This window comes from Bombus affinis, chromosome 3 (genome assembly GCF_024516045.1).
Source record: "Bombus affinis isolate iyBomAffi1 chromosome 3, iyBomAffi1.2, whole genome shotgun sequence".
NCBI lineage: Eukaryota > Metazoa > Arthropoda > Insecta > Hymenoptera > Apidae > Bombus > Bombus affinis.
In genome coordinates this window covers 19,631-43,697 of record NC_066346.1, presented here as the reverse complement: position 1 = coordinate 43,697, position 24,067 = coordinate 19,631, and the positions used below count along the sequence as shown (strand labels likewise).

At 37.9% G+C, this 24,067-nt stretch overlaps 2 protein-coding genes and 1 long non-coding RNA gene across 12 annotated transcripts in view; 2 read left to right on the top strand and 1 right to left on the bottom strand.

Annotated features, from left to right (window-relative positions):
* The window catches only part of LOC126914639 (uncharacterized), a 65,641-nt gene extending 60,615 nt beyond the window's left edge, over positions 1-5,026 (top strand). For 5 of the 9 annotated variants that reach the window (XR_007709758.1, XR_007709756.1, XR_007709755.1 and 2 more), the window contains 2 exons: positions 3,372-3,664; positions 4,271-5,026. Coding sequence is in view for 4 of the 9 variants with exons in the window: in XM_050718811.1 (XP_050574768.1) it covers positions 3,517-3,664; positions 4,271-4,305 (183 nt within the window). In the remaining 5 variants the exon portion in view is untranslated. The remainder of the gene's footprint in view (positions 1-3,371; positions 3,665-4,270) is intronic. The other 4 variants (XM_050718811.1, XM_050718808.1, XM_050718809.1 and 1 more) reach the window with 1 other exon arrangement.
* LOC126914634 (innexin shaking-B) lies at positions 76-23,822 on the bottom strand. Of its 2 annotated transcripts, none has more exons than XM_050718801.1 (5): positions 22,084-23,822; positions 12,527-12,746; positions 5,953-6,242; positions 4,380-4,633; positions 76-1,007 (listed from the first exon to the last, which is right to left on the bottom strand). In XM_050718801.1, exons 1-4 carry the CDS (start codon positions 22,444-22,446, stop codon positions 4,385-4,387), a joined length of 1,122 nt encoding a protein of 373 aa, XP_050574758.1. In that variant the 5' UTR covers positions 22,447-23,822; the 3' UTR covers positions 76-1,007; positions 4,380-4,384. The 2 variants fall into 2 exon arrangements, with proteins under 2 accessions (XP_050574758.1, XP_050574757.1); XM_050718800.1 differs by lacking the exon at positions 22,084-23,822 and adding an exon at positions 13,577-14,100.
* On the top strand, positions 6,727-10,971 carry LOC126914642 (uncharacterized). The gene is made up of 3 exons (XR_007709762.1): positions 6,727-7,104; positions 8,083-8,204; positions 10,888-10,971. It is a non-coding gene; the product is annotated as an uncharacterized LOC126914642 (long non-coding RNA).
* Positions 23,823-24,067: the final 245 nt, after the last annotated feature.

Here is a 24,067-nt window from a genome sequence, read left to right as displayed (position 1 = left end):
GAATTGCGAACGTTAAGAGGTTAAAAAAGGGAAAAGGTTTTATATATTTCTATACTTTTAGCAAACGACAAAAGATTTAATATTGTAATAGTTTACTTCAAGTATATGTAAATATAAATAGATTAATCTTTGTGTTATACAGGGACTGCCGATATCGTCCCATTATGTCGTAACGACATACTTGAATCTTGATCTTGTCCCGCAATAGTGAAAACGTATCGAGTTCAAACATTTCGTTCAATAAATATTGCTTTCAATAAAATTCTAAACATTTTGGCCATTTCATCTGCAAGAGCCTAATAACGCATATTTTACGAAAAAATGGCAGAGTTACAGCCTTTCAATGCGACTGTACGAGGTAGAACACTTTAGGCGACGGAAATAAATACATACCTGTATTTTCATTTTCATTTTAATAATACTTTGAATTTCACTAACAGAAGAACCATTTTCGTTTTTCTCTCACGCTCTTATCCTTTTAGAAGAGATTAATCCATCAGTTTTCATTAATTCGCCAATTAGAAAATGGTCCACCTTCGATTTGTAATTGTTGACAATCTATCCGTCAAATCCATATATATATATTTTTTTATTTTGTCGAATCTTTATATACGTATATTTGTTAGACGATTTTCTTCCATCGTGCTTTCACTTTTTAAATTAATCAAATTCGAACGACGTGTAGTGAAAATGCTTTGAAAATCGATGGAAAGTCGTCGTAAGGCACGTTGTTGGCAATTTGTCTTTTACGCGAGCACGATCGATTGAGAGATTGCTCTCGTTGGAACAACGTTCATAAAAATAATTCGCCAACGATCCTCGAACCGGTGCTAAGGTACAAGGAAGGAAAAACATACGATTCGAATAACGAATATAAAGCGATCCGTTTGATTCGATCGTTCGTCCGTGGATCTCTGGAAAACAGAAGTAGGTGGCACCTTTCCGGTGAAAAGTAGTTTCTCGTTGCCTTGAGAATCGCGCTGGTTTCCGTGGCTCTCCGAGGCAACCTGCAAGAACGATACAACCGTAGAATATACATAAAAGGATAATAATAAAAAAAATGCGGGATGACTCTAGTAAGTAGTAGTGGGACAGACTAAAACCGCGAACTGCATCGCCGAACGAACGAATATGGCCTATCTATCTGCTATCACTACGGCTCCCGATCAAACTAACGAAACGGAGTCATCTACCAAGTCATCGGATTGACCACCTGTGTACTCTTTAAAAAGCCTGCCGCCAGATCCATTTACATTCTGAAATTGTTGTCGGCATCCGACCGGCGCAACGTTATGTATCTATTCTTTGTCGATTCTTCACGCGTATCCTATGTCATAGGTTCTCGGTTAGTTTTCGAAAATAGCCTATCGATAGATGGATTCGAGAGCAGGAAAAACAGCTTGTGTGTGCGCGCGTCTGAGAAATCTTTCATACAAAAGTCAGGATAAGTTTTGAACGGCAGTATATAACGTCTATACTATGTACACGCAAAGCAAGAAGGCTGCAATATCGATTGGCCTGCTGCGTCGATGGACAAATATACCATCTGTATTCTTTCCTTTTACACTTGATGTTTCACACGCGTTGCTTTCAAGATGATGCTGTTATTTCGAACTAAAACTCAACAGAACGCAGCCCTCTCGCGTGCGTGGCTGTTAAACGGCCGAAAATAGGAGGACGTGTGTTAATGTCTAAAGCTTGTTGCCGACAAATTTATGCCCTCTGGTCCCTAATTTATGCCAGCAGATTCGTATTGACAGTATCAGCTACAAGTGGCCGTATGACGTCACATATTCAAAGGCTTTATGTAAAACCATCGAGCAACTAGGACAGAATTTATATATGGCGACTTAATAGCATTTATCGCTATACCGCGGATGTTTACGAGTTTATGGAAAGTTTAATCTATCGAAGATCGATATCCCGTTAACGCACTATTGTATTATTCACAAGTTTTTTCCATCAATCTATATCATCGAATTCATTCAAGCGTTTTGTTCGAAACGTCTTGTTCGATGCGTTTTGTTCGAAGCGCGAAACGCAACGTGAAAAGATGTAATAATCAGTGGAAATAAAAGGAAATAAAGGTAAATGTCACGTTATCGCTTTCTTTTCGTCAAACGTTAGCATTAACCACGATACATCTATCTCCTAGGGCAAGAAATCTATCGCTATGCCTGATAGCTCAAGACGAGGTTACTACGAGTTTGTCACGTAAACTTCAGAGAAAAGCTCAAGTCTCGGCTTATATGCGTTTTGGTTTGGGGATGTTGAGGGGATCGGTGTAGTTTATGACGTGTAAAAGAGTCCGAAGCTCGGGGGTCGATATCTTATCTCTGGTGTAGATCGAGATGTGGTTGATGTCACGCGTTACTATTTGTCCGTCTTTCGATACAACTATATTATTTATACAACCTTATATTATTTCTATTAATGCCTTAAGGTTGTAATAAGGTAATACTATATTACCGATCCGCTTGTACACGGCCGTGACTGAATACGTAGTTTCGGGATCCTGATATGTATACTTGGATGGTACATATCATAGGCAAATATGTGTACGCCGATACTCTATACTTGAATACTCGAAGCACGGCAATCCCCTGATTTCGGGTACCCGCACATCCCTCTACACGATTCAAGTTTGCAAGAAGAGCGCTTCGTGCGATTTCTATGAACGTTCGCGTGTGTACGCCAAGGATACGCGTTTCCACTTTCGATATTTCCTTTATTTCGATTATTTACAAGTTTCCCATCGTCATCGCGACGTTGACACGATTCTGAACAACTTTCTCTCACGTACGTAACCACCGCTCGGACCTAGTTCCGAGATATTCGTGAAAAACCGAAGAAAACTGAAAAAGCTGTCGTTACTGAACATCGAATCCTGCCTATACGCGTGAATCTGGAACACGGTCGCAAGCAGCGGTGAATTTAACCCTATTATCTAATTCAAGCTGATAATCATTTATCGGCTGCCGAACTAAACCAAATTTTAACGAGTTTCTGCCTGGCTAAATCGATGTTTGTTAAACCAACAGGAAATTAATATTTACAGTTCATAGATCCTTTCGTGTCTAAACATGTCAGAATTCTGAAACGGTGAATATCAACTTTGCGAGTAATAATCGAAACAGGCGCGATGCGATGGCAAATCGAAAACTGCCTTCGAAACTGTCCCATGGTAAACGAGTCTCGTTGGAGGATTCGATGTTTTTCGCGGTGTTCTAAAAAACGACTATACACGCGTTGAGTCAACAAGCAAGCATGGTTTTAGCGAAACTAAAATTTTGATGCCAGTCTTTGCACGCTAACAAACGTATCGTATGTAATTCTGATAATCGCTTAGTTTTCATATATCTTTTTCTTAGCGTCAAGATGCAGTGAGCGCACCCGTTGTCGATGCGCTGCAACGATATTGCGAGCTAAGTGTGGAAGGTTTCAACAAACGGGACGATCCTAGGAGTCAGTTTAGGAATAACGAGGTTGATCAACTTGCGATTAACTTGTCGATAGGGTGGTGAGCCTCCTGTTACGAGCTGCGCACGTTTCGAACAAGTCTCAAGCCTATACGGAACATGCAAGTACAATAAGAAGACAATAGCCCGGAATCTGTGGCATAAGCGTACAACTTGGTTCAGTGGCTATACACCTCGAGCAAAGCGTAAGTGATTTTGAGTTAATCTAGTTTCTTAGTAAGCCGAAACGTTAGTAACCTAAATAAATTCCTTTCACAAACGCTACGTGATAACGATCGTGTCGTAAATATCATTCGTTTTACATAACGGCCATTTTGACTATTTATTTCTATTTATCCTGCTTATTACTTTCCCGTACTTGCTATTACGCTATAATCAACCTTAAGAATAGGTTTTCACGTCGAACGACTGACGCATTCTTCACATTCTTTCCCGAGTATCGCGATGCAAAATTTCGTAGTTGTTGTAAAATATAACGAAATATAATATAATAATACACAAATAAAATAATATTTCGTTGAGATAAATTCTATTCGCGTGTAATTATTTCAAGTGAAAACGGCGTCGAAATGACTCGACACGAAATAAAACTATTTCTTCCGCGTTATTTCTAAAACGTAATCGAGTATTTCTAATAAGTTTCAATGAAATATCTATTATCATAATATAATATATATTATTTCAAACAATTATTTTCCGTTGTTCGTTGTTGCTATTTTATTTCGAATAGAATTTGCCGAAACCGTCCGAGACGTAACTAGCATTTACGAACGTAAACCTTTCGTTTTCAGATACAATAAAAGGACAACGTATTATCCTGGGATAATATAAACGGAAAATTTAAAAATTTAAGGAAACGATTTTAACGGCACGACAAAAGATACTATTGTATAAACTCACTTGGATCAGGCCTCCTGTAGTTCCCCTTTGATCCCGGGCACACTGTGATGATGTCTCGAGGCGAGTTTATTCGCCAGCTCGTGCATCACATCCCGGTATATCACCGTGTCCAAATTCTCGCCGAGCATATAGAGAAGAAACCAATCACCGACTTTGCTCCGCCGAACTATCGTTTCCACGGCTTCTCTCCTGACCAAACGAAACCGTAGTCGTAGAAGGTATACTCTCGTTCTTGGCGAAAATATAATTACGATCTAAAACAGGTACGAGAAGAAGTTGAGAATGTCGAAGGTTAACTGTCGCGAGTTATGCGCGGATATTCTTTGTCAAGATAACGTAACCAGCCACTCGAAGTGTAATAGAGAGCTTCTCAAGCAGCAACGTAGAAATGCTGCGAAATATAATTATCGTAGTATACGATAGTGGTAGCAAAAACTAGAGAAACAAAAGTTTGAAAAAATGCCGAACAAATGTAAACTTTGAATAAAGATAATATTGAAGGATCGTTGCTATATAAATTTTATGCAGTAAGATATTGATATATCGAGTATGTGTAATCAAGTAACGTAGCTTGAAAACCTGATAGAGTTCATATCTAATACAGTGTGATACTAATGTAAAAATAAATTGTAAAATGAAGAAAATAATAGCCGAGCGTGTTACAAACGCGTTTGTTTTTGAAATTTTACTACCAATTTAACAAATCGGGGGTCACCCGCAGGAATTTCCACCACCATTATCTAATGGTTGGGCCAGGTATCGTTCATCCGTTTCCCACCGAGATCGACCCGGCCCGCTCGCAATTCGCACGCACACGGTACCGTGTGAGCGCGTGAGCGACGTCTACGAGCATGCCGATGGGGGCAGGGGGAGCCTTCGTTGCGCTCGATGACCCTATCGGCTATGCCTATCGGCTATGCCCATCGGCATGCATATTCCACAACTATAGCCGAACTCTCGATCGCGTCCCGTCTTCGGAACGAGGCATCTCTCTCATCGTCTCGCAAACTATTTAGAATCGTATGGAGAAGGTGGAATTGGTTTGGAGAATCGTTGAAACCACGAGTTTTTCGTGGTACATTCTGTATGTTTTTCTCGCGGACGGATCATCGTCTCGGGACTAGTCCACTTTTCGAATCGATCAGCCGGTATTCCTTTGACTGGATATTTATTCAGTCGGAGAATCTGTCGAACGTTTAGACGATATTGATCGATAATACATGGAATGTTGCAAGTTTCGTTACAATTTTTCCCACCGATAAATAAATTATCGTCTTTTTCACTAAATTTAACGTACACATAATCCGAACAATCTGTTATCCGAATACAATATCTGCTATCGTTATACGTACGTTAGAGCGTAAACAGAAAATGAAAATGTACGTTTCTCGTTTCTCGCGTCGAAAATTTGTGCAGTTGATTGAAACAAACTAACAATTTCTTTGATCTCCGTTCGAACGAATGAAATTTAATACGAGGAAGATGATTATTTGGTTATCCAACTATTTTTGCCTTCCTATTACTCTCGATATAGGAGCCTGTACCGTACATGAAACGAAAAAGAGTCGCTTACCCTGTATAAAATCGTGACGAAGCTCAGCATGCCGAGAAAGAGGAACCAGAACCAGAGAAACACGTAGATCTTCTCGTTGACGACGTTCAACGGCAGTATGCAAACGGCGTCGTGCCTCTCCACCTCTCCGCTTACGCCGTATTTGTAGAAGGTGCACTTGGTCATTCTAGGGAATACGTAAATCATCGGATCGATCCGGTCCTCCTGATCCGACTCGAGGAACCTGAGCACGTCGATACCGAACGTCAGGAACGCACCATCGAAGAACCGGTTCATCAGGAACATCTGACCTGCTCAAATTCAAACGCTTCGTATAATTTCTATCGCCATGGATTCGCTCTAAATATCGAGTAGGCATTACGCTGGCTAGAAAAAGTATTGCCACACCAGCGTATTTATCGTAGCGTTTACGCTACTAATAGCGATTAATTACACCCAAATACAATAAATTTCGTACGACTCGGAAAACTTTGTACTACGAGAATAAGATGTAGCGCGCATGATAAGAAAACGATTTATTAGAAGATAAACGGGTGTGTACCAGTACCGTCGTATGTGCCGTATGTGCCGTATGTGACGTATGTGACGTATGATATTCAATAGTGGCGAGTAACAGCCGCACGCGTTTAGCGGTTCCGTTACGTCGAGCGGCAGCAGCCGAGGTAACCGTCGATATCGAATCGCCATCGTCGCGTGTTTTACCAAACTGTTTCGCTTTTTCTGCTAGAAACGAAACTACTTTATCGCGTGTCACAGCAATCTTAGACTTTCTCCTAGGCGTCTGGCTCCTTAAATATATTGAAAAACGTAAGGAAAATATTTTTCCGCGTTTTGGCTGGCCTTCTCGCTTTCATCGTTACTCGAACATATTTCAATGTTTCTAATATAACAAGAATCGGTATCGTTTTATTGAAAAGCGTCGACGGAATCTTTTCGTGTCAACGGTAGCAACCGATTATGACGATCGCGACGATCGCAAGTGGCATGTAGAGGCATAAAATTTGCGATTCTTTTAAAAATCCGTTTTTTTTTTTTTTCTATATCTGTGGCTTATCAGCTCAGGCCTATCAGGCCTTGGTCAGTCTATCGACTGTTGCAAAATTAGACACCCGACCAATAGCATTGTCCGTCAAAGTTTTCCACGATAAACGTGTAAATATTTTTCTCAGTCACCGTATTCATACGTATTCATACTCTCAGTACCGTATATCTAGTTAATAAAAGTTACAGTCGATTACACGCGGAATAGAATAGCTCTTCGGTGATTTTCTTCGTCAAATTTCCAAAAAATGAAACAACCACCTCCTCCTACTTTGGAATACCGCAATCGTAACCTGAATTCAATCGAAGAATTTTACGAATATCTTGAAATGTAAGACCGGGCGGCGATTATATCTATGTAATTATACCTATGCAATTGCCAATTCGTATTACCAGTATCCCGATTGTTAGAGAACGTCGACAGCAGTCTGCCAGGAACAAAGTGGTCGTTGAAGAAAAGCGACAGACAATTACACGCGTATATCGGTCGTTTAAGTGTGGCATACGTGGTCCGTTGTATCGTTGCCAAATTTCATCGTGAATCGTTCGTTCATTCACCGGTTCTTCTTTACGCCGCTAGGACGACATCTCGCGAACAAGCGCAAACGAACAAGACAGTACGCAGGGAAACACAAACGAACGCAGATGAACTTAAACGAAGACGAATAAGCACGAACGAACTCATAGTTGCGCGCAAGATCCGACTTCTCCAATGTCTGTTGCCACCGACCTGGGGGTCTGTCCGACCCAAAGTCCAGGTTCCACTGTACTATCGTCCGTATTGCGCGGTCATGAACGAACATATTTCATTATTATTAACTACTATTATCAACGAATATATTGTCGATGATTGTTTGTTTGTTTGTCGACTTTGCATACAGAAAGAAAAACTGGCTACCTTCCTCCGGCATTATTTATATACCGTGATAATTTTGTTTCCATGCGAACGAAAAACGAACAAAACATTCCGCTTATTTATCGCATCTTTCGTACATACCAATCTATAATTAAAAGAACACGCCTGTAGCACGATAACCATATATTTTCATAATTCTATAATTATCTATAAAATATTTTCGATAATTTCAGTAAATTTTTGTATAATTCATTCGATCCGAACCGACAAAAGATGAAGCTGAGATAACAATCGGAACAACATGGAACGCTACCGCTGCATAGATCCGTATCGTCGGGCACGCTTCTGAAAGAAGGTAAGGATGACAGCATCAATGTCGTCACACGCTTTATTATACGATTAATAATACAACTAACAACTACTAACACGACTGTAGCATATTGTAAATATCGTAAATAGTCAATAGTCAATCTGTATTATTTAGTACGCAATAATGCTTTACGTCTCTCCTTTTTCTACAATAGTTGCGCATTCCTCATCTTATATTTTTCCCTTTTGTATCGTTTCTTTATATTTTTCCCTTTTTCAGGGTCCATAACCGTTACAAGCAAAATGTCATGAAAAAGGTCACAGAATAGCAATTATCTTTCCGATTAAAATGTTTTTTGTAACAAATAATAATTATATCTGGACGAAAAATCTTTTTCATTGCCGATAATCGTTATCGATGTAGGAAATTTCGCTAGTCGATAAGCAGTATCGATGAGAGAAATCGTATTTCGCGCATAGTAGCTATCTATGTTTGGATTAGGTGTTTGGCTTTCAAGTTTATGTCTTATCGCTACGAAACCAAACTTTTCCTTCAAATTACCAACCACTAACGTCAAACTCGAACAAAAATTATTCGGTACGTCGATGACAAGTGGCAACAGTGCGAATTTTCAAAATATTTGTCCTTCGATAGAAAATTATATTTGTTGATTTTTCTGTTAAATAATTCCAGTTAGAAATCAAGTATCAATTTAACAAACATACGTTTCTTCGAGTTTTATACAGATCGCCTTTCTCTTTACGTATCTTGGATGATCGAATGGCAAACGATAGTTTACACCATTATCAGCAACCAAAACACAATTTCTCTCGATAATCGTCGTACGATAACCGTTATACGTGTTGGATCGTTTTATAAAGAGCTTTTATACTCTTTCTTTGCTCTTTCGAGGTTCTGGGGTAAGCGCCGCGTACGCTGGGCCGCTTACCGTTAGATACCGAAACACGTCGATGCCTTGTTGTCCGGTTCGTAGCCAGATCTCCTTCGGACAATGCCCGATTCTTCAATTCTTTGGCAATGAAACGTCTCGTCGGATCGCTTGCCATAGGTGAGCTATCTCACGAATCTTTCAATTCAAGTATTCTGCCGGGGTGCTTATCGAGTCCATGGCTCACTCATAAATCACGCTAACGCTAAATACCTATTTAGCTAATGCTATCTGCCATAATCTCCTTGAGATGATGTTTTGTCGCTAACATACGTATATAATGGAAATAGAATTCATCTGATCGGCAGCGAAACATATTTTCCATCGCTTATATGAATATATAATTATTTCTAAACAGAACGTTTAACGATCGAAATCCTTCAATTATGTGGTTTTTTCTTCTTTCAAGAACTACGATTCCCTTTTAAATTATCCGTTTAATGTCCTCAACTTTTCCATCCGTGATCGTTTTGTTTCTTTTCTTCGTTTCCTTTTTCTTTCTCTTTCTCTTTTCTCTTTATCAAACGCATCTCGTGTTCTGCCGTTGCGAGTACGTTGAAAATTATCGACACTTAACTTTCGCTGTTCCGCTTCTATCAATTTGATTATTACTTATTACGTTTGATAAAACTGTTGATTCAGAGTTACCGAAAATTTATCTACATTTCTGCTCGTTGACCGTTTACGACCGTTTTCATTGCAAGTGTTAATAGACACATAAAAAAAGATTTTTACATATGGAAAAATTGCATTCTATATTCGATATTTTTCCTTTATACTCGTGTATATTTAACTTTCGCAACTTCCAAAAGAGTTAACAAAAAAGCTGCCCCTCGAAATTGGAAATTCAAATTGTCTAATTAGCTACAAAAGGACGACTCTCTAGTGAAATTCTTACTTTCTCCGCACTATTTACGGACGAAGCAGATGTTAAACGATTTGCCAACTTAAAAATAACTAAAGAAGGCGAAGACTAAAGTTTATTCGTTCGTCAAAGAGACGCATGGTACGTTGAAGATGAAACGGTGCTTTGGGCACATATTCTTGGAAAACTTTCACGTGTCGAAAAGAAACGAATTTACCGATTCGGTATATTTAATAAATATACCGTACTCGAAATACTAGTACTAGGAAACAGCGTGGAGTTTGAAGATATTGCATGTATATGCATGCATACACATATGCATACGTGTGTATATGGATAAGGAAAGACAGCGGTAGTGACAAAGATTGTTAGAATCATCTTCTGACGCTACTATTCATCTTTATCGCCGATACCGAGCTAACTTTTCCATAAACGGTGCACAATATCTCCTCCGCCGTTAGGTTTAACGTCGTAATAGGATATTTTTTTACTTGCAGATTGATATTCTTTCCAACTGTGACATAAAATATATATGATTTTGTTTAAAGAAAACAAAGTTGACGTTGAAAGTTTTGAAATCTCTCTATACGAGATGTATAGAAGAAATGCCGTTACATCGCCTTTTGCCCTTTCTAAAACCACGCACCTATTTGTACGTAACAATTTTTCATCGAACGCATAATTTAAAAGTTATTTGAGGTGATTAAATTGCATGAATTACCCTTGCGTAATCGATATGTAAGTGTTATAACGAATACAATGGTGTGTAAATACTTTTTGTAGCCAGTCTCTGTACACATTATAGATTAAAGCGATTAATTTCCTACATATATACCTATTATATTATATATAAATTTTGATTTAGTCGTACCATTACTAAAGTTTCTTAGCACGAAAATTCTTAATCGTTTCAGCCATTTAAGCAGATGATCTAAATAGTCTGCGATAGCTGGCAAGGAAAAAGGTTGACGAAGAAAGAGGAACGCTACGGTATGTATCCTCCAATTGTACGAGTACTCGTGTTAATTTTTCTTTCTTCTTGTTTCTTTGCATCGAGTTTTACTTCATTTGCGAAATTGGTAAAATTAACGATCTCGTTGCCCGCATTACGCTTATATTCAATTACTCAAACTATTGCCTATATCGTTAAGCGTACTGCTCTTAAACATCACTCGATCTTTTATTAATTTCACTATATTTTATTTTCACTATTAAATTATCGTATTCTCAGTTAGTTAGACCTTTAATACGTTATATCTCTGACGACGGAAAGCGCACGGGCGCAGAAACGTCGATGAGCTTTCTTTCATATTTAATATTATAAATAGCCAAATCTCATCTCATCGATTATTACACCTTATTTATTTGTATCCTCCTTTAAAAGCTCTTTGAAAAGATCGAACGGTTCATTAAACTACGTGACATTTAAATACGGGAAACATTCGATAATTACACAAGAATCGGCAATTTTTCCGATTAAAATGTTTGTATCGTGTTCGTTTTCACCAGAAAGATACGTTGGTAAACGTTTGACTTGGAAAAAAAGGTTAAAAATAAAAAAGTTTTGCTTTTGAATTTGTATCTAGATACATTGTCTCAACGATATGCCACATTCTTGGATCGTGTTACATTGCTAGATCGCAACGGGTCGTCGTGCTTTCCGGTGCGTCAGGGGAATCTCCTTCTCCTTCCTGCCCCACCCCCACCCCACCCCCCATCGCTTACGCCTTGTGGGGATGAGGACTGTACAGTTCTTTATCATCTTCTTACATTCATTCTTTATTATCGAATGTTTCCTGTACGTATTCATGCTATCCCATTAATCAAGTATTAAAACTAGTTAAAAAACAAACAATACATGTCCGAACAGGATTGATTTTCTTTTATAATTCTGTTCATTGTTTCGAGAAATCTCTATGTAAAGAATTGCGCATTGTTTAGACTTTAGATTATGTTTTTCAGAATACTGCAGAATGTTTGTAGAATATATGTAATTACGTAACCAAGGGAGTGCAATAGAATAGAGTGGAAAAGATATTGTACTATTGGTAGATATGTAAGAAAAGAATTAGACATAAGTGATGTAAAACCGAAGGTTCGTCCAAAGCCGAAAGGCACGGACTAAGAAATAATAAATAAAAATAAATATGTAATTACGTGATATTTAATTCTATACCGCACATTACCCAGATATTACTGTTTTCCCATCTTTTCTAGTTTTTTTTTATTACTTGCCTTGCGCGTGCGTCAATCGATTCATCGAAAATTATTTCGCACTAATGCTGATTGTATTAATTTCTAATATGTGTACATGTATGTATATAGCCCCCCGCCCCATTCATTTCACAAGCGTGCACAGCCGCGCATACTCACTCATCGTATACACGTCAATAAGCTAAGTTTAGTTTGAGCTATGTAAAAAAGCCGGTTACTGCACAATGCGTAGAAAGAAAATTGAGATCGGTAGGGATCAAGTCCCCTATTGCGCATAACGACCAATATAATTTATCACGTATCGAAACGACGAAGAAGAAGAACTAACGTGCAACTCACCGACCACATTCAGCAGGGCAAGAAGTTCGCAGAGGTAGTACCTGTATGCCCACCAATTGTGAAATCGAAGATTCTCCCACAGATAGTCGAGCAACATTTTCTTCTTCTGCTTCTTTTCGACCTCGGAACAAAGACCGATATCAAGATCCATCATTAAAGCATGAATCTTGCCACCCTCCCATCCTTTCCATAGCCATCGAGGCGTGTAGAACAGGATCGCCTGAAAAAAAGAATCGTCCAATATTTTAACGCTATTACCACGTTCAATGGGTGTATTGCACATTACACGTGACACATTACAGGGTTGATTAAAATAAACGTACGCTATTTTTGTAAGATGGACAAACTGCGGACTAAGCGTACTTGCTACACCGAACAAGTTAATAAAGAATAAATAATTTGAGTAAAATATACATACACACGATGCTGTTTGTGATATTTAAAAGTTGTAAGATCGCTTTCAAACATGAGAATTCGGGACAAAATGATGATACGCTATTTTCAAACCACAGCAAACTCCCTAGTCAAATATGTGGAGTTGCCTTTATATTTGAACAAGGACAGAATTAAAAGAGTACAGCGATATTTATAGTAGTCGTTGTAGTAATATTTTCGTAATAACGTGTTGATGTGTTTTAGCCACGTGTCGAGACATTATTATATCATAGATAATCATATCTTATATTATTAGGGATAATAGAAAATATTCATATTACAAGTACTTTTATGATTAAAAGTACAATATATATTTTGTAATAATGTATTATAAATAGCGTGTGCGCGCGCGCATGTGTACATGGGTGTTAAAAACTTTACTTTTATGAGGTGAAATAGTACAATAATAAATTTCTTCGCCACTTTTACGTCTAATAAGGAATTATGGAGAATGATATATCCAAGTCAGTTTAGAGTAACTAGTTTATTTTATCGTCCGATATCGTTCGGATAATCAAACGTTTGGAAAAGTGGAAATTCTACGGAATTATCGTGCCAATCGCTATTATCGCTATTAATATCATCTACCACAGCGATAGAATGACGTTTTCATACTTGCAACAATAGAAAGAAGATGACCCATTGATAATACTTGTGCTGTTTGACCAAGGGATGCGACGCGTGTCCGTGCATTCCATCTCCTTTGCTATTCGAAACACCAGGATAAGGTACTGCCTGTCCCAAACTCTTATTAAACGCGTGCACCATACTATACGTGGTATGTAGCCAGCAAAATGTTTCCAAAACAATTTTATCCACGGAACCTGAGGCCTCACAGTGGATTGGCGAACCGGAAATACTTTTGCACGCCAGCGTTACACACCCACCAAGCAAAAGCGCCACCGTTGCGCGATAATGCAGTCGAAATATCATAGTGTCCTCGGAGATCCGTTGAACTTTAAACAGAGACCTCAAGGAGCCGAATACATCCACCATCTTCATCATCAGAGGCATTTTTCTACGTCTCGAACGACGAATCAATTTCGAGACTACAGAATCCTCCTCTTCGAGAAGATGATCGTTCTCTTCCCCGTTTTGCAGATCCGTCTTTGTAATTCGAGCTTTCGGTCGTTTCGAAGATACTTATCAGAGGTGAAGATCGGTTTTTCTTTTATTTCGAATAATCTTTTTAATCGGTGGTCTTCTTATTTGCAATTGCAGGATTTTTCTTGCTGAATCGAATCGCGATGGGAGATAATTATCATTTGGAAAATTCGTGAACTCGAAAGCCAAATAATTATGAGCTTGCAAGTCTTTCAACTTGAAATTCAAGCAGTTATCGGTCGATAAATTTTTGATATTGCAAATCCAATAATTATCGGTCAAGCAATTCTTCTTCAAGTCAAATAACTATTGGTAGGGAAATTTTGGGGAGAAATTAAAAATCGTACGATTATCGGTTGGCGAATTCTTCAAATTCGAAATCCGATAATTATTAAACGAGGAATTATCGAAATGAAATATTGTCGAGGTAGTGATCGATTGTTTATAGATTATCGAAGTTAACATAGTTATAGACGTTGAAACTTTTAGTCGAAGGTTATAACTTGGAGGCGATTAAACTCGATTCTTACTCGTTAATGCAAAACTGCTGAAATTGAAATTAACTGCAAGCATATTAGACTTGTAATTAGCAGTTGAATTATTGTAGACGAAGTTGACGCTTACGTGTACGTCAAGCTTTCACCGATGATTAAAATCTAAGAATAGAAGCTAACGGTTCGAGAATTCATAAAATTCAAATTGAAAGATGCATTTTCCGGATGGAGAACGTTAAATAAAAACGATAACACGCGTTATTGTAAGAAATTTTCGTTGAAATATCATTCTGCCGATTTAATATCGATAAATGTCCGAAAGAAAAGATGAATATTTCTAAATGATGTACAATTTCCGATCCCGACTATTCAGTTTGTTTTTTTATCTAACGCGGAGAAATATTCGAGACAGTTTTCTCAAAAACGTTCCAAATTTCTATCAATTTTATCTAAATATTCACAGAATGTGTACGATTTTTACTGCAGGTTGCGCGTATCATTACGTAATCCTTCAAATATTTCACAGGAAACAGCAAACGCGTAGAGAAATAATGTTCGTCACTGTCGGCCCGTATCGGTTTCATCATCGTGATTAACCACAGAAAACTCTGACCAACTCAATTTTTCACTCGATGCTTCACAATATACGTATTTCGTCGAGTTTCTACCTTTCTACCTTTCAAGCTGCCATCCTTTCAATTTTCCTCATTTCATTCATCTTCCTTTCTGAAAAGTATTTCATTTCCCACTTTCTGTTATCATTCTTTCGTACAGTTGCAATACTTTCCGCAAACTTCTTTGAGATCACTGCTAGAAGGACTTGCCAAGTCGACAATTTCTTCGAATATTTTCATTTTTTCTTCAATTTACAGATCTTCTCCACGTTCTGTCATGTTTGACGCGCGTTTCTATAACGAGCTACTAAGCACGTTCTTCCACAGTTAATTCCAACTTGTTTGGCACGCGTGACCTGGTAAATGGGTGCTGATTTTCTTTTTTCTCCTAAACAACTGTATATTTCTAGGATAAATGAGTGGATAAAAATGGATAAAAATGGAAAAACCAGAGCAACGAGAGGACGGAACGAGTATTCGGACACGGTGACAGACACACGTGGTGCGCGGAAGCAAGCCGTTAGAAGACTGGCCGAACTTGAGAGGCATCCCTTGGCCTCGATACTAAACACATAACTTGTATGATCCTCTAAGTATCTTCCTCTTGTCTTGTCAATGAAGTTGCACATACCGTTGTTCTTTACAATGTTTCAATCGTCGTCGTTCCCTTTGTCATTTGCCTTCAGAATTCCAACTTCTTATATGATTTCGTTATCGAGAAAAATGAACAAAAATTGGAAAATTTATCAACCGAATATCAAAGGATTATCCTTCATGTTTTTTCAATTAATGTATCATGTATGATAATGTATCAGGCAAACTCTTAATATCAAACATGTTGAAACATTATTCTCCTGAAAGATTGACACTATACGTGTATCTTCTTCTTCTCTTTTCACAAGAAATCACCTAATCCCCCGCTTGTAAGTATTTACATGTCGTTCGCTCGAAATTCGCTGTACATAATAATTTTTCCTTTTTATCATTCTTCCGGTCCTAGTTATTTCCTTTAACGATACAATTTTTGCAAGATTTCACCTGCCTACTTGACTTAGCTACGATTTAATTATATTACTTTGGATTTCGTCAAGTGCTGTCTCCTTGGTTTATCAATGAAATTATAATAATGCATTCCGCTTTCTTCCTTACAACAGTTTAATCCTTTTCACGAAATACACGTTCTAATATAAAATATCGAGTGAAATAAACAAATAAATCGAACGATTTATTTGTTGAAGCAATTTATCGACGTATAGTTACGTCGCAATAACATCTAGTCAAACGAGATCGAATTGATATGGCAAACTCTGTCGCGTGTGTAATTTCGTTAACTCTCGACGAACAAAGACGGCGCCTAATCGGATCCGTCGACGTATAATTACTTTCCTGCTTCGACTACGCAGCGATAATACGACAACGATGTCTGCAGAAACACGAGATACAGAAGCGTTCACTTTAGCCATCACCGCCAATCTTTGAAAACAAAGTCTCCACGCGAGCTTCGAGCCAACCGTATTAAGTTACATTGTCTTAGCGCAGTCCGCGTCGTCCCGTACCGAGTATCGGTATCTCATTCACGTTCGTTCTTTTCCATTTCCTTGTTCGAATTCTCCAAATTTTGCCGATCCAGGCATTTAGACTGAACCACTGAAGCGGACGCTTCTGTAGAACTAGCAACTCCTTCGTACGGTTCCGACAGATCTAGACATATAAGCACCGAACTCGCTTAGTTTCCGAAATATTCGCGAAAAACTGCCGTTACCGCTACAATCAATTCTGCGTTTGTGGTAGTCTATGCGTCGGTATTGGTTACCTTATTTTCTTGGTATTGCTTATCTTCTTTTTTTTAAACGAAAGTCGACGAGTTTAAACCCGGGTTTAAACGCACAACGCAAGTACGCATTTCACGTTACGAGAAATGACTATCATGATTGAAAGTTATTTCAATATGAATATCATCGATGTGTCGGATTTGGATGAGTCTAAAGTATCTTTAATTCAGCCGTCTCGCTAAATTTGCTTGCTGCTAATGCTCGCACTAAATTATAACAATTATTCTATTTCGAAAAATAATATCAATTATTTATCCGTTCGTTATTCGTACAATTAATTCGTTGTTATTGGACGCAAACCGTCGTTGCTTCGTGGCGGCCGGATGTAAAATCTAACCGAAACCTAAACCCAACACATCGATAATATTCGCTTTTAGTCGTTCAGTTTAACATTCAGAAATCATACGTTCTTATCAATGCGTTTCTTACATTTGTCCGATTAAAATAACACCAAACACGATATAATTTGCTAGCATATTTAATTAATTAATTAAAATTATTTATTAATGGTAATTAACATTTATAGTTTGTATTGTACTATTAACATTTATAATTAAATACATATCGATTTGTAAATACGATTCGAATTATAGCGTGTTTGCTGTCGTTTTCGAAATCGAAAGATCTCACAAATACGTTGGTAAAAGTTTAATTTAAAAAAAGAGAAAAAAAAAAAAAGAAAAAGGAAACGTCAAAAGTAAAAAAAGTTTGATCGTTGAATCAGTACGTAAGAGCATACATTGTCTTTATTTGCGATACCTGACATTAGATCGTGTTGTTACGCTGGTCGACCGCGGCGGATCGTCCAGCTTCCTCATGTATCGAGAGTATCATGTATCGAGAGTTTTTTTAATTATCGTACGTTCCTGTACACGTATAAAGAAATTAGATACGAAGCCCGGACAATCAACAATCAACGGTTATCTTGGTTATGTGATGGAAAATTTGCGAAACGCGTGATTCTAGAAGGAAATTCAGCAATGTTTTAATCAAAGTGTACAGTGCCGCGTAAATAGAATGAAGATCTTTTCGTATCCTCTGTGGTTATGATTTGGGTCTTGGGCAATTATTTCAGAAGATATCGCACTTTAAAACATTAGAAAATGTAATTATACACGATAATGTGTGTGTATATATATATATATATATGATAGAAATTAACATTTTTTAATTACAGCAAACGCAAATAAAGTAATCGTAAATTTGTTGTCATATTACCGTTTGAATATTTTTCATAGGTTCGTATTAGCGATTTTCCGTATAAACTCGCCTCGCAACAATTTACTAAATGTTTCGCGTAGGATAACATCTGGAAAACAGATTAGTAAAGCCATAGCTTTAATCGAATTCATTTTAAAACACACGACGTCTGCCTAAAACAATCTTTCGTACAACAAACAATTCGCGAACTTAAAGCAAACTGTTAGGACAGGGTCTACGATGCGTATGTTATGTCGCTATTTTTAGGTTACAAATCACAGTGACGTATGGGTTATATTTTTTCGGCCAATGTGTAGCAAGGAGACTTCCAATGTTCCGGCAGGGGATCCCCTGTGTTCTCAGTAGCGGTGAACGTATCGTAAGCTCACGTGCGCCCCAGACCTTAGCACCTTACGAGCCCTGGCACATCGTCCGCACGGAGGCCATTACCAGGATTGTGGAAACCACCCCACACCTCTTATTGGTTCGCCGGCGTCTACCCTTTTGTGCCATGACTCCTGGGCAACGTGGGCGAGAGTCTGCCGAGACTCCACCAGAGCACTTTACCGGGCCAAATAAGAAAGAAAGCTCGAGTCAGAGAAACGAAACGTTATAATAGTAAAACTACGAATTTACGGGTTCTCTTCTACCTTAAGAAGAACGGTGCTTCGTAAAAAAGGGAAAAGAGAATGAGTACGCAAACTGTTGACCTGCTGCGTGCATGTTCCACGAATTTTCAAAATTATTTTTACAAAAAAATAAGCAGTAACCGTAAACGTAAGGAAATGCTATTGTTCGCAATAGAAATTTCGACAAAATTGTGTCACGAATTAAGACCTAACCAGTATAATCATGTTTCTGTCTGAACGAAAAGAAACTCGTTCTCTCTGTTTGCATATCTTTAGCAATTAAAAGAATAAAAATCTAGGAACACTGACATTGCAAAGTTTCGAGATTACATATGTACGTATCCTTCTTTGACAGAAATGTGATAGAAAAAGTACCGTTTTTTGTAGTTAAAGATTTCTGAAAGACGGTAAAACCGTAGAAAAGCTGAATATCCGTCAATTTCCATGATTTTTGTACATGTTGGAGAAATCGATATTTCGAATAATTTATATATGTAAATGGTGGATTCGCTTAGTTTCCAGGATATTTGCGAAAAACTTGCGGTACCGGCAAACTGAATTCCGCGTACGGTTGTGCGTCTGTGATAGCGTATGCGTCAGTGTTGGTTACCGACAGCCGCTTATCTTCTGTTTACAAACGAGGGTCGGCAGAACTGAAAGGCCTCGTGCACAACGTACGTATGCGAGGCTGCAAAAGTCTGCAAAAGTTGTAGCTTTTATTAACTCGATTAAAATTAAAAGCGAATATCATTAATGTATCGGGTTTAGGTTTCGATTAGATTTCCCAATCCGGCCGCTAACGCCTGCGTGAGATGGCAACGGATCAATTATAAAAATAATAAGCGCTGTCGCGAGACGGATTAAAAACATTCCACAAATCCGGCCTAAACTCAACGCATTCATGATATTCGCTTTTAATTGATTTATAACAGACATTTCTTACTTTGTCTCGTATAGGCACGTTGTGCGCAGAACCTTTCAGCTCGGCCGACTCTCGTTTGTATGTAAGCAGAAGATAAGCGGCGGCAGGCAACCAACGCTAACGCATACGCTCTACCACAGATGTACACAGCCGTACGCGGAATTCAGTTTGCCGGTACCGCAAGTTTTTCGCGAATATTTCGAAAACTAAGCGAGTCCACCACGTAACATGTACAGAAAAAGACATGTTGAAAACGTCGAGTTTTGCAACATATCCAAAAATGATTGAAATCGAGAGGGTCGTTGGCTTTTCTACAGCTTCTACACCTTGAAAGATCGATATTCACATTTTCGTCTTGTTAAATAATTTGATCAATCGTTTAATCTCCTTCTTACATGCATATAAATTTCATTCAGTCAGAAAATTAACTTCATGTTCGACAGTTTCGAACAATTTATTGTAATTTGTTGTAACATAAGTTCGATTCCTACTATCGATTAAACAGCGATAATCTTCCTGATCTCTGATGTTTGAAAAAAATATACAATTGTATAATAAATCTTGAAAACACGTTTCATGGGTAATAAGTCTACGTGTTCTTACTTCGTTTAGCTGCGATAACATATGAGATAAATAAATTTTTGTACAGATAAATTTTTACACGAACATCATTAATTTTATATTTATTATAGCAGATTCGACAACTGTAGTAGCATTAGGAATCATTCATGGAGGAAATCGACGCGTGGCTGGTCAGCCGTTCTACCGATCGATACCGAATCAACGGAGAGAGAATTTAATTCCGTCGAAGAACATGTTCTAGTTGAAGACATCGGCTGATCGTTTAAGGTGAGGGTGGAGGAGCGTCTTTGACCGAGCGCCAAGGCGACTCACGCGACAGCGACGACCCTCGGTGACGAAGCAACGGTTACGGGTTTAACGAGTTAATATGCTTAGGGTTTCTTTCTTGGCAATGAACTAAATATAAGCTTCTGTAAGTAGCGGGTAAATTCCACGACCGTAGCCGCAACCAGTTCGCTCGTTATCCGGCTTTTCTCATTGTCGAATCTTCGTGAATACGATTCCTGTCTTTTACGTCTCAAACGAATTAATTCCGAACTAGTTTCCAAAATATCTTGCGGATGTTTTCAATTTCACGTTCAAGAACTACCTTACTATCTTTACTTGCCATTTTAATCAAATTATTTCAATTATTGCCATTATAAATTATTCAATTCGTTTTTATCGAAATTGAATAAAACTTTTCGAACAAATGATAAATAAAAAAATATATTATTCGCCAATTACGCAGGAATATCCAATCGATTAAGGATTTATCTGGATAAACGTTCAGGATAAGTTATGCATGAAAGAATTTACTTGTACAGAAATTTAATCGAATAACTTACTCGGATAAAAATTTGTCTCATGTTATAGTATTATCAATAATATTTATATCGCGTGTGAACTGTACCGCCCGTGAAATCTACTTTTAACATTTATCGTATAATCGTGTGTTTTTTCAAACATTGTATCAAGAAGACTATTGCTGTTTGGTAAATTAATAGCACCAATCGGACCGACCATGACTGGCTGTATCCGTACAAACTTTACGCTCGCACTTACAATTAGACCGGGTATTTGCCTGAGTACAATTTTTAATCTAAACAGGCAGGAAATAATTATTCTGCCAAATAAAGAGGGAGTAATTCGTTAAGAATCATTATACGGAGAAGATAATTGACTAAAATGAAGTTATTTGAAAAATTATCGTAGATAAATATTTGTTCGTTCGAAACAATTCCGGTAATGTCCAAGTTTGATTGTTGCATAGTAGCCGACCGAGGAGATTATTCTTATGAAAGAATAAGAAGGAAACGTAGAATGAAATGTTTTTAATACGTTTTAGTACGCTTTTAGTACGTTTGAACTTGACTAATTATCGACTGGGTACGAGCAAGCATCTAGTAGAACGTTATTCCACGTGGCAGAATGGTTAGAGCTAGATATAACGTAGGAATATAGAGATAGGTACAGGACTGGTAATATTATCGTCGAAGAGCGTCGAAGAACGAAACTGGACGCTTCTCCGTTGCATACATTTTCGGTCAGTAGCTCTTCTACGTTATTATCGAAAAGAAAGTGAAAGCGAAAGCGAAAGCGAAAACGAAAGCGAAAGCGAAAGCGAAAGCGAAAGCGAAAACGAAAGACATTAATGGCAAAAAGATATAAGACAGGAGAGAATAGATAGAAAATGAAAACAAGATTGTCTACGATTCTAGGGAGCAGGAAGAAGATTGAGGAGAAAAGAAATTGTGATCGATTACCTGCAGAAACAGCATGAAGCAGACCCACTGATAGTACCTGTACTCCTTCCTTTCCGTCTCCGGATGCGACTTTGAGTTATCTACGCCAGGAAACGGTACTTCGAAACCCTCTCGTTTCCTATAAGCCGCAGTAATCGTATACGTACTATGAATCCAACAATACGTATTCAACACGTCTTCCGGTAGATCCTTACTATGAATACAATCGATCGGATTACCAACGTATTGTCTCGTGGTCACGATCAACGAAAACGAAATCAGCAGGATCACGGTTAAACTATAATGCAATCGGAACACAGCTGTGTCAATATGTACGTGAGAGATCTTAATAAGGCTCTTCAGACCTCGAAATATGTCCAGCATTTTGAATGACCGAAGAAACGCGAAAGCTTCCTCTCTTTTTCTTTCGTTTTCGTCAGACGGCGGTCATTAGATCGCTAACGTCGTCCCTCGCCATTCATCCTTCAATCGCTTTGCCCTGTCTTCCACCTTTCTTAACCGGTGGAAGGGAAAATGCAACTTTGCCAGTCTATTTGAAGTTAGGTCTCCCTTCAGGACGCAAAGACGCACAGAGCTGCAAGTTTAAAGATCTTTCGGAGATTCGTTCCTTTCGGAGCTTCGTTTAGCTCGTGGAATCGTTTCAAGTCGATTTAATCCCAGCAGATTTAGGTATTTCTCTAGCCTTGGGCAAAAAATGAGAATTCACTCGCGCTCCCTTCGAAAGAAATCGCCGCGCGGCGTAGGATCCTTCGAGCAAATCGGACCCTTTGCCGTCCTCCGTCGCCAGTTTTCTTTTCTCCACTCTTCTTATGCTCATAGCATTTAGCAAAGTTTCCTATTCCTTCATTTATAAGCATTATTCCTTCGATTAAACGCTTGACAAGTTAGACATCTACGCGAATATTCTATTATATTCTATTATATATGTATATATTTAATATGTTTGTGTTCTTAACAATGTATTTGAAACAACTATTGTTCCCAAGTTGTTCCTTTTGAAAATAAGCATACCTTTTTAAGAAGGGAGGAAAAATTCGTTCGCGCAACTGACGTAACGTGTTCCTGTATCTGACTTATTCGAGACAACTCTTGTTGGTGAAAGGTTTTCAAAGTTGATTTTTATCCTTCAATGTCCTCTTTTTCCGAACGAAGGATTTAAAATCGAACAGGCAGTTGCTTTCTGATTCAAAAAGAAATTTATGTCTTCGTTATATCGTAGTTTTCGTTGATCGTTCAAGTCGTGTATAGAAAAATAGTTGTCACGTGCATTAAGCCATGATGCACAAAAATATCCATTTTTTAAGGGCAATTGGCATCGCGTATTTTACACCATAACGTTTGATTATCACTATGAAAGCACATTCGTTGTACACCATCAAAGTTTCTTTAACAAGTCATGTCCACGTAGAAATAAAGAAACTTCACTGGATTTGGGATTTAGAATCTGATTGTTATTCGACGGTCATTTTAGAAATTTGTTTAAGCGCTGATCACTGCGAAGTAAGTTAATTCGCCTTAGTCGATACTGGTAATTTACGACGATTCAATTAAAAAGATACTTTTGCGATTTACAATCTACTGGATTCACCATTCTATTGGAAAAAATACAAATTTTATATCACGATGTAGTTTTATGTTTCGATGCTTTGGTATTTAATTGTTCTTGCAAGTACGAATAAATATGTGCTTTGTAGAAAAAGGATATTTTTTCCAAGTAACATCTCATTTTCTGTTACAACTGAAAATAATTAGGAGCTCAAAACCATTCGATTCGATTCAATAACAGCTTCAGTTTCTGAATTTCTTCTTCTTCGAATAGAACGGTAATAAAGCTATTTGTTAAATGTGAAAAATTTACTTTCATACAACTTGCGTTATTTAAACCGACAGCGATGAAAATGGTGGTAAATAACTTATACATATAATACAATACAAGCTTATGTTTGTATCATTTCTTCCGAATCGTTAAATACTTATTAATTTT